Consider the following 12,137-nt stretch of genomic DNA (forward strand, 5'->3'; position numbering starts at 1 on the left):
GATGATTATTTCAATGAAAATCGTCCAACGGTGTTAGAATAATACGTATCAAGCAATTTAACACAGGATTATTTCTCGTGTAAGTGTTGACAATTTGGACCGCTCAAGTCGTTGTAGGGGGCGTGAGATATGTTGCACTTTAACATAATCTCACGTAAACAGACCCAATCAAACCGAGTTTGTAATTGTCAAATAATACTGTTGTTTACATCATTTCTATGATGTTACAAAAAAAAAGAAAAAAGAAATATAAAAATTGAATCCCTTGCTTCTGAAGGACAATCCTTGTTAAAGACCCCCACCCCGATTTACTTGTGTTGTGTGATCTTTCAGTCGAAAATGTGTAAATAAATATTGGTTATAGTTGTAAATGTACTTTGATAAAAGTCGTTATAATATACTGTTATACAGTCTGACACAAAATCCGTTAAATTATCACCGTAAATTACTTCAGTTGAAACTGTTTTATTTATGAAATAATGATCACCATTGGTAGTCATCTAACACTTACAGGGTAATCTCAGTTAACCTGAAAACATCTAACATTTACAGGGACATCTCAGTTAACCTGTAAACATATAGCATACGGCTTCTTTATCAAAGTATATATAGCGATCTCACAAAAAAATAAATGGTCGGACCTCTGACGTCATCTTGAGACTTATATTATCAAAAGGCCACTTTAGTAAGAAGGAAATACATTTTTGTCGCTAAATGTGATGTATATTTGGAACGAAATTTACTCAAGATAATGTAAAATGGACCATGAAATTATTGGCCTTATATGGTACAGCGCTATTCCTGTTTAATTCTATTACAGCTATAAAACTTCACAAGACCTTTACGACAATTCTCTATATAAACCCAGTGGTTTCCATCAGTAATCTCGCAGTATTCACCTATCTGTTGAACATGTCGCACATGTTGTTGTATATTATTCTCTTCATTATTGCTGGAGGTTTGTTTACTTGTACAGGTATTTATATAACATACTAATATATTACATGTGTAACTTTTATACATTTATTACCAGAAAAAGTGCACATACACAGATCAGTATTCATTTTAAGTCAAATATACATGCATCCTTGTATATACGAACATTCTTGTCTGCCCGAAAAATATTTAAAAAATGATTAAATATAAATAAAGAAATAAATAAATGAATGATAATATAAAAAAAGTCAAAAGCAAACATTGATTCAAGACTGGAGTGATGCCGTGTATCATATAATTTCATCAATACTATCATGCATATAATTGTATCATTACGTCTTCTGGTTTTTTTTGGGTTTTTTGTTTGTTTTTTTTTTTTTTTTTTTTTTTTTTTTTTTTTTTTTTGTTTTTTGAAAGTTTGTTTATAAGTTACTAGTAAACGTAAATATATCTAGTTAAATGTTTTACATCGGAATACATTTAATGTATTTTGTTATCAAAGTCAATGTTATTTTGTTTACTTTTTTTCTGGTATGCGAAATGAAATTAAAGTTTTGGATTTTTTCATAAATCGAATTTTATGTATTAGTAATTACACTATTTAAATATACACCTCTTTATAAAAAGTGTTTTTCAATTTTCAATGCTTCTCAGCTAATTCAATATTACATTTTTTCTTCCGCCCCAATCCTATTTTGCAAGAATACTTATTGCTTTGTGTAAATTGTAAACTGTTAATTTTTCAATTAATTTTCAGAATTTTTTATTTTGTATTTTTAATATTTTTTTACTTATTGTGATTGTAAATTTATCGAAAATAAAAATTTTGACTGAATTTCATAAAATGGAAATTCGATTTCCTTTTTTGTTTTCTAACTATTACAGACCTCATTTTTCATTTTCAAAGAGAAAAACAATGACACTGCAGGCAAAACTGAAACAAACAAAATTAAAAATAAAATTCAACGTACACAATGGATTACATAAAAAAGCATTTGCATGAAATTCGTCAAAGCACACAATAAATGTCACCACATTGCATAAAAAAGTCAAATACTTTATTGGCATAAACATTTTACACGTTTATCGCCAAGTATTATGAATGGCGATTATTAATGTAACATAAAACATTGCATAATTATGCAATTACAAATTTAGTAAAAAATACATGTACAAAATGCATAATATTTAAGTACAGACAGACAGACAGACAGACAGGCATATACTTTTATTTACAATCAGGTTCTACAGTACATATACATGAGAACAACATGATTTATTTACTTAGACAAATATAGAATATATATATATATACACATGGCAGTTTGCATGCAGATAATGGTATGAATATAAATTGTGGAAAAGTTATTTACTAAATATTTTTTTCAACAAAGTGGACAGTTTAAGATTATATACTTATATCAAATTTTTATGGTCATCAAATCTTAAATTGTACAATCACTTTAGCGTTTATACAGCAATTTACGTAGTTCTACACATTCACAAGCGTGGTACTGAAAGGTCAGTAATAGTAGATCTCGTGCGACTTGTAGATGTGTATTCACGTGGGTTTTTACAGTTTATAAATAAAGAAATGAACGGATTAACACATGAGTTGAAAAAGTAACATCATATAGATTCGTTCGATTGACTGGGTAAGTTAACATTTTTTTTTTTTTTTTTTTTTTTTTTTTTTTCAATTTGGAAATCGTTGCTTTATGTTTATTCAATAATTGCTAAAATTAAATAACATAACGGGTGACAACTGAAGAACTGTAAAATAAAGTAAACAAAAACAAACTAAGTTTACTGTAAGAATAGGTAAAATTGTTTGATCGAAAAGCTTAAGTTGAAGGTCAATAGGTAAGTCTAGATTGCATATTCTACTATATAAAAGATGCATAGCTTTATTTGCTTGAGAGACAAGCGATTTTCTAGAACTAAGATAACTACCCGAGGACGAAATACCACTCCCAAATATTTATACTCTTTAACAATTTCAAGGGTTTGCCATCAAGAGTGAAGTGAAAATTTTCGGGTTTGTTCGAGCCCCAAAAAAACATGACCTTCTACTAACTCATATTCATTTCAAGTTTCCATTCTTTACAATAATTAGAAAAATCATTAAGTGTTGATTTTAATGATATTTTGTCCTCGCTAATAATAATGGTGTCATCTGCATATAACAGTACAAAAAGTTTTAAATACACATCAAAATCATTACTTTGGTAATGCAAGGTTATTCCTGGGTTATTTTGATATAGATAACTTTCAAGATCGTTTAAATATATAGAAAACAAAATCGGAGAAAGATTTTTTCCTTGGCTTACTCCGCTTAAACTAGAGAAGAAAGGAGAATTAAAATTTGAAGAGGCCACACATGATTTTATATCTGCGTACATGTTACGTATTACTTGAAAAATTTTCCCATTTATACCTGTTTTATAAATTTATACCATAAACCCGTGCACCAAACTTTATCAAAAGCAAGCGAAAAATCAATATATGATACAAAAAGTTTTTTCTTCTGTACCCTAAGTTTATCTATCAAAAATGTAAGTGTATATACATGGTCTGCCGTTGAGTACTTTGCTCGGAATCCAGCTTGATTTTCAGATAAAATATTATGAACGTGGCGTCTTAAGTTGTCATATTGCCTTGACGTAGTATGTTTAACGGGCTTTTTCCCTCTGGGAGTGTTTAATTGGACAGCACTTATCTGGGTCTTCCTATTGTTAGTTAGTGGTGGATCTGAGCGTGCTATACTTTTGTTCGGGGATAATGTCTCTACAGTAGCGGGAACATTATTGCAGCTGAATGCAGCATCTTCGCTGCGGTTCTGGCGGGTTACCTCGTGTATTATTTCATGTTCAAGGTCCATTGCTTCGGACAAATCTGAATCACCATCCAGTTGTTCGAGTTGTTGACTGAACGCCTTTTGCATAGAGTTGTATTTGGATTTGACCGCCTCGGAAATACGCTTTGACGGATCAGAGTCTCTTTGTCCCCTCAGTGTTTTATGCCAGTCCGGAAACATATCTTTTACCATTTGCTTGTTTACATGTAATGATGCTGGAAATTTTATTTGTATATTTTAAGCACCGTATTTTTCTCTATTACCTTTAAAATCTGGGCAGAGTACCAGACGGGCATCACTAATCTCACGGGGTAATCTCTTGATATTCCAATTCTTGTGCCCTTTAGTTTGAATGCGTTTGACATTATCATATCGACATCTGCAACATTGCTAAACGTTACAAAAATACTACGATGTTTTGGATATCGCTGTTGTTCTAAATGCGGGACTCTGGGTGTAAATACGCGACCAATTCTGTGTGCTCATGCTATCTTGACATTGTTCGTTAGTTTCAAATCTTTGTATAGGATTTCACCGATATAGTGAATACTCTCTTCGTCTTTCTTCTCGGGAACCCCAGAAATAATCAAATTGCATTCCCTTTACAGAAAAGTATGGTGATGGAGTTAACATAGACACATAATTACAAGCAATAACAGTGAAAAACAACAACAACAAAACAACATTGATTTTCAAATTAATATTGTTTGAAGAAAAAGAAATTTCTTAACAGAAAACTGGACAGTATTTCTTTTTTCAAATGATAAGTGAATATATTTAGCTAATTTCATCATTACGTTTTTAGAAGAAGAAGAAGTCATTATACTTTTAAATATGTTTATATTTGGCCAAGTACAATAATATCTTGGTAAATAAAGTGATCTTAAATCAGAATAAAATGGACATACCAATAACAGATGATACACATTTTCGACCACTTCAAATTACATTTCACACATAATATATTGTTTCTATCTATATTCCTGAAGTGACCTTCCTCTATAGCTAATCTATGAGCCGAACATCTAAATATTTTGAAAGGGATTTTCTATGTTTATCATTGGTTATGATACTAAGATATTTTTCATACTAAAATCAGTTTTAATTTCTTTATAAACCTCTTATTTTCTAGATACACGCAGTTCAGCATACCAATTTTGCATATTTTGATCTTCAATACGTTGTATCATACTATTTACTTGTGAATTATTTAATACTAAGTTTGGATCTCACAAATAATGTTAACCAAGCGAATTTAACAAACGTAATGTATCTAACGGCATTGACTAAAATGTCATTCTGGTCTTTTAAATACATTTTTTTACATAAGTGTACCTGGGGTTTTCCTAACTCTAGACCAAAATTTTATTATTCTGATATTACGAATGGCTGATAATGGAAATTTACACAATTCTACATAAACGGCAATATTTGTTGTTTGTTGACGAACTCCTAAAATCTGTTTATAGGAACTTAAGATAAACGCGCTCAATGTCTTGATTATTATGAAAACCCCAGATTTCACATCCATATGTCAATATTGGTAAAACCATTGATTCAAAAAGTTTAATTTTTTCAGTAACATCAAGATAAACTACATCAAAAAGAGAATTCAGTGAATATAATGCCTTTGTCGCTTGATGGGACAATACCTTTTGAGTTTGATAATGGTTTTCATTTGCTGATAATGTGACACCTAAATAAGTAAATTTTTGTACAAATTTCATTATCATAAAAGGGCTCAACAGTATCATTCCTGTTGCCGGTTTTCAAAACCATTGTGACAGTCATCAACATTAACAGTAAGTCCCTATTCAGTACAATATTGGTTTAATTTGTTAAGAAGTAATTGTAAACCTTCCTGTGTATAAGAAAATAAGACGATATCATCGGCAAATAATAACAAAAATATCTGCAATTCATCAAGAGAAAAAACATCAACTGCTTCATTCTCCATAAAATCACTCATATCATTGACAAAAAAATATAAATAGAAGAGGAGAAAGGGGTTCTCCCTGTTAAACGCTCATATAGCTATCAGAATAATTAGTTAGTGACCTAGAAGCTCGAACACATAGTTTTACACTTTTATGCATACTTTGTAATACGAGTATTTTATTAATCTTACAAGAAATTCCATAAGTTATCATCTTACCATTTCTGTAAACAAGGTCAAATGCCTTTTGATAATCAACAAATGCTGAATAAACCTTTCTTGTTTCATGTGTAATAATTTTATTTATGATAGATGTCAAAACAAAGACACAGTCTAGAGTTGATTCACCGGTTCAAAACCCAAATTGATTATCAGTAAATTATATTATTGCAGTCAGCCCACTTACGTATACGTGAATCAAGTAATATTGAAAAAAGATTAGAAAAAATACTTGTCAGAGTTATTGCCCGATATTGTTTACATCATTCAAACAAAAAGATAACAATATAAAATACACATAATGAACCACGCGCACGCGCGCGCACACACGCACACACACGCGCGAGCAAGCACAAACAAACAAAAACAAACAGACAATAGGATATACCAAAGACACATAATAGGATATATTAAAGCACCAAAAGGTATGAACCAAAGACATAGAATGATTAAGACCAAAAGCACACAATGAAATAAAGGAACGGTACAAAATGAAACACATCAAATTAACTAAACCTAAAGACACTTGATGAAATACGAAAGAGCATAAAAAGGAATACTAGTACTCAAGATTCACACAATGAAATAAAGTGAAGGCGCAAAAAACTACCAGAGGCAAATTATATTTTGTATGGTAAGAAATAATACAGTTTTTTCCGTTATGTATGATGGCTGATTTGTTACGCTTTAGTGCGTCGCATATGCGCTAGCGACAGCACGACAAAGCGCCAAACGGCGCATTGTCGCGCAGTCGTCTTGTCTCTATAGCGGCACGCCAAACGGCGCGTTGTCGTGCGGTGTGTTTTTCGCAATGTCACATTGTCGCTAGGTTCAAATTGAAGGAATGGCTCATGGTGACATCGCGACAACGCGCCGCACGACAACTTGCCGATTGGCGTGCCGTGCTAGAGACAGGACGACAGCGCGGCGTTTGGCGCTGTGTTGTTGCTAGCGACAAAACGACAAGACGAAAGTCCAACAACGCGCCGTTTGGCGCTTTTTCGCCAATTAGACGCACAAAAGCGTACCAAATCAGCCACCATAGTTCTGAGTATTCATATTACTGCGTTCATGACCTTATCCGCAATTGTCATGCAAAGTGGCCTATTCCACTAGTTAGCAATCATCTTTTAATTATTATTCATTTGGCCTTGCAGATCGGCAAGTCCATAATTTATGATAATTACCGTGTAATACTCACTGTAACGCTATGATAATGTGAGATTGACGTTGCGTTTTTTGTGTACACAAAATTTTATAATCTTTGTCTAAATAGGTAAAACAAGGGTTTTAGAAGCCAATTTAGTACTAGATAAAACATAGATTTTTAAATGTCTTGATGGCAAAGTTTGTAAAGTCATTGGGATGCAATATAGATAAAACATTTTCACGTGTTCGAGCCTCACAAGTTGTCTATTTCTTTTTTATTTATTTTTTGTTTCCCCTTTTTCCAATTTTACTGAAGATGCAAATGAATTTGAAAATAAAGATAGTTTTTTTATAATATCTTATAATTTAAATATACCGGTTATGTTTTTTTATCCTGTGTTGTGTGAAATATGCAGTAATCACAGTACTTGTGCAGTGCACGAGTTTTTTAAGCCAACTGATCTATAGTTGAAACAATTTGTGTACATGTAATTTTTCCGTTTAGTATTCAATATAAGGTAGAACTTACTTTCTAGATATTACTTTTGGAAAAAAAATGAGAAGTTAATAGAAATTAACACAACACTTAACACTTCTTTACATCAAGAAAAAATATAACATATTCGTATTTGATTGTTTATAGACATAGACATTATTTTCGAGAAAAAGTACAATCCGAATCAGTCTTGCAATGATATTTATGCTGACCTTACCTACTGCGCTACGCTGACGGTTGATTAAGTTGTCTATATTTTAATTTATATCGCAAGCATGCGTGCCCTAAACATAATAAACAGAATATGATAACTGTTTTACATCGTAATAGTGGATTTGACCACCGCGTCAATAAATAATTTTCCTACACGGACAGTAAAGTTGAATTTATTTATTTTTCTTTAGTTTGTTTTGTTATGTTTTTTTCACATCGTCCTAGTCCACCAGTTAGCATGGCTAAAATAATGTTGATCCATTTGTTCTTGCAAATTATCCTATACAACTTGTAAGGATAAATATCTCTTATGCGTATTCAGTTTCTTGCGAATAGAGCTAGTCCATTAGTAAAGATATCTAGATATTTTAATGTACATCTATATGTTCTTGTAGACTGACGTAGTTTACCAGTTAGGATCAATATTTAATGTACATTTTGTACTTCTACATTGAACATGCAAATTGACCCAGTTCAGGATAAATATCTAAATGTTTACTTTTTCTTCTAGATCGGTCTTGTCCAACAGTTAAGATTCTTGCAGTCCACTATAATGTTGTATTTTACTGGTACATTGACTCAGTTCAAAGCAAAGGTATTCATTCTGAGTTCTCATGGTGCACTGGTGTATCAATGTTGAGGATGAACATTGCTCTCCAGGTTAAAGTGTAACAGTCAACTCGTCCTGCGAATACTTGTAGATTTACTAATTCCCCAAATGAAATTGTAATTTATCAAGTCTTTTTGTATACTTTTAGGTCAACCATTTGCTCCAGTAAATGTAAAGTTATTAAGTTGTCGAGGGAATTCGGCCAATATCAAGTGGACTAACGGGGATAACAACAATGTTCCATTTCAATATGAAATTCAGTATAACACATCATATCATCCAGATCAATGGGTCAATGCCAAAACAGTGAATAACACAGACAGTGCCTCTATTCTACTGTCACCTTATACAAGATACACATTTAGAGTAATAGCTACAGACGGTGTTGGCAAAAGTTCAACAAGTCGTCATACACAACAAGAATGCAGAACTCCGTCTGCTAGGCCATATAAAAACCCCCGGAATATTTCATCAATTGGAGATAAAAAAGGCATGCTTAAAATTTTATGGACAGTAGGTTTATTTGTAATTCACTACGTATTTTAGATTCTAGTACCATACAAACTGACGTTGATGGGATTGCCTTAACGTATTTCTTTATCTGAAAGATATATCATTAAATTCTATTTGATCTTTAAAGATTTGAATTATGCTAGTTTATTAAATACTATAAATAATAATAAAATAAACCATGCATTACTAGTCATAAGGAAATTATTCTTCATTTATATACATGTTGTTGTAACTGTTATATCAGAAAGACATTTGTGACAGTATTAGATCTATATCAACCAGAACACAGTTACTTGTAGAATTCATAACAAAATCAAGTAACTGGTCTTCAGCAATTACAAACATATATCATTAATTTTCATGTCACATACAAGTTTTCATCATAGCTACTAAAATATACGCTGGTAATGTTGGTTTCATTATAAGGCAATGCTATATGTGATTTTTGTATTATTTCAGCCAATAAAAGAAGAGGAACATAATGGTCCTGACTTTAGATATGTGATACATTTCAAACAGCGGGATAGTGACGTTAGTTCACATCTGTACCAAGTTTATGACTGGAAAAGAAGTTCTGAAGAATTTGTGGTAGGACAACCATATACACCATATTTAGTGACAATACAAGCTAGAAACGCTCTCGGAGAGGCAACGGAAGTGCCGTCAGAATACCTTGTGTATTCATACGAGGACAGTAAGTTCTAAGTACACGATAAACATGTCTAGACCAACATATTACCTTGAAACATATCTATTTTTTTATCTTCTGGGTACTTGTATAAAAGAAAATTAAGACTCAAAAATGCTGTTTCTTTATTTCTTAAACTTTTAAATTTTGGTGTCCAATTAAACAATTACAGTTTCCAGAACGTTCCTCGCAGGTCATATAACATTGTCATTAGCCTCTTTTGTGTTTTAGCTATCAGAACAAATTTATGGAAGTTATAGAAAAAAACGTTGTTTACATTATGCTACCTTTATGACAAATCATTTTAATTATATATTACAAACGTAGATTAACTCATATATCAAATAAACAAACAAATTGTAAAATACAAAATTAACGTGAACGACATAAAAATGAAATAACATTGGCTGTGCACAGCTTGCATTATTTGTACTTTGAACTACTTTCATTACAGTACATTTCAAAGTCATACTGAAAGCAGATTAACCATTTCAATCTTTTTCTGTTTGAAGAATAATATTTTCTTGTAGTTCCGAAAGTCTGGCCTTTGGAAGTCAATGCTATAGCTATAGGTAACACTGCAGCAAAACTTGAGTGGATATGGGATTATATTTGGCTTGAAGAACAAGGCGAGATGAATTACATTCAGGGCGAATTGAAAGGGTTTAAAGTAAGTCTAATTAAGTTGTTAAGTTTGTATGGAGTCTTAAATGTAATAACATGAAGATAACATGTTGTAGTGACGATTTTATCTGTTGTCTGTTACATCACATCAACACAGTAGAGGTCATATGGGAACTTTCCAGCTTCACTTGTTGAATAGACTTCGGATGTCCTCTGTGCATGGCACCGAGAAGAAAGATATCTGCATACCTTCCTCACATGAAATAATCCAACCGAGAGATGACACATTGGAATTAGTATACGAGTTAAAACTTTCTTAATATTATTTCCATATCCCACGCATATGTTGTTCAAGCGTTAATCAAATACTATTTCATGGATATTAGAAATATGCTCAAATGAACACATCAAACGTGAACATTGTGACACTATACCATCTTTGAATGATATTCAGCAAATAAACCGTAGCTTCCCTAAACACCCCGTAGGTTGGTTGTTTACAAACATATAAACCTATTTACCATTTATAATTCGCGTAATAAGTAGCAAATGTTTCTCCATTATTCATATTGATACTTGTATAATTGCCTTTGGTGATTTTCAATCTGATATTTTCAATAGAAAGTTAAAAATTGCTTTAGCCGCTGACAAAGGTGTCAAATATGGTAATTGGCAAACACGGCTGAATATTAAACTTCTGTCACGTCGGGTATTTCGATATTGTATACAAATTCGTATCAGTTCTAGACATATTTGTACATTTCAGGTCAGTTATTGGTGTTCAGAAAAGAAGTCGGTCACACTGCATGACGTTGATATCCCACTTGAAGATTTCATGTCTGGTTTGAATTATACAGGCAGGAAAATACAGTCTTCTTTTGTTTTAACCAATCTTACAAAATGTAACAGTGTGCAAGCCAATGTTGCTATTTTGAATAACTTTTATGTAGGGCTTCCGAGTGAAACCATTGAATTCGATGGGCGAGGAGGTAATATTGCATAATGAAATATGATTACATTGTTTCATACAACGTTATGTCGAAATTGAATAAAATACAGTACAGCGAATAACTTGTGAGAAACTTAATTTTATGTAAATATATTTTGTTTATCAATAAACAATTGTGCTAGATGCCAAAATGTTGTCACTGCATTTAAAATTTATATGTAGGGATGGTGCAACATCCAAAGTCGGTAAAAATATAATGTAAAGATTGGTGTACATAAACACAATAATTACTTAACAACACAGAAAATCCATAATGACGACTATCGACAGAGGCCGCATTAAAAATCGTCATTCTCACAACGGCACTTCTTTTTAAAATACCGTTAAGGATGAAGAAATAAAATGAGCCGCGTCACGACAAAACCAACACAGTGCGTTTGCGACCAGCATGGATCCAGACCAGCCTGCGCATCCGCGTAGTCTGATCAGGATTCATGCTGTACTTTACTTGTAATAGGGTTGGTAAGCGAACAGCGGATGCGCAGGCTGGTGTGGATCCATGCTGGTCGCAAACGACTATGTTGGTTTTGTCGTGACGCGGCTCAAATTTTGTTCGTCCGTTAGGCGCCTCGGCACAATCCAAACACTAAACGTCTCGCCTTCGACATCTTAAATAAAAAACTTTAAAATAAATATTTTGATAATTCTTCTTAAAAGGAACTATATAAATATTATTGTAATTGAAACAGATAAAATAAAATATTGTGTAATAAAAGTATTTTGTCTCCGATATAATTCCTAAAACCAAACAGCTTAATACAAAGAACGGTCAACATTAATCGTTTGATATCGGAGTACATGTATATTTAACATAAGACTGCCTGTATTGCAGGAATTATTAAAGTAGAACGTAAACTATGTTTTAATATAATATAATGGATGTTTTC

The 12,137-nt window shown here is 32.2% G+C and overlaps 1 protein-coding gene across 1 annotated transcript; it reads left to right on the forward strand.

Annotated features, from left to right (window-relative positions):
• The first annotated feature begins 894 nt into the window (after positions 1 to 894).
• LOC132748338 (neuroglian-like) lies at positions 895 to 11,904 on the forward strand. The gene is made up of 5 exons (XM_060737920.1): positions 895 to 976; positions 8,565 to 8,929; positions 9,389 to 9,623; positions 10,148 to 10,287; positions 11,008 to 11,904. The coding sequence occupies exons 1-5, from the start codon at positions 913 to 915 to the stop codon at positions 11,242 to 11,244; spliced, it is 1,041 nt and encodes a 346-aa protein (XP_060593903.1). The 5' UTR covers positions 895 to 912; the 3' UTR covers positions 11,245 to 11,904.
• Positions 11,905 to 12,137: the final 233 nt, after the last annotated feature.

Source organism: Ruditapes philippinarum, unplaced genomic scaffold (assembly GCF_026571515.1).
Source record: "Ruditapes philippinarum isolate M1 unplaced genomic scaffold, ASM2657151v2 ctg475_1_1_1_1, whole genome shotgun sequence".
NCBI lineage: Eukaryota > Metazoa > Mollusca > Bivalvia > Venerida > Veneridae > Ruditapes > Ruditapes philippinarum.

Bases quoted from the DNA above. Each gene is read 5' to 3' on its own strand.
- LOC132748338 (XM_060737920.1), top strand. From the start codon at position 913: ATGTCGCACATGTTGTTGTATATTATTCTCTTCATTATTGCTGGAGGT. The intron at 8,930-9,388 runs GTAGGTTTATTT...GTATTATTTCAG, and splicing joins TGCTTAAAATTTTATGGACA to CCAATAAAAGAAGAGGAACA. The intron at 10,288-11,007 runs GTAAGTCTAATT...TGTACATTTCAG, and splicing joins GCGAATTGAAAGGGTTTAAA to GTCAGTTATTGGTGTTCAGA.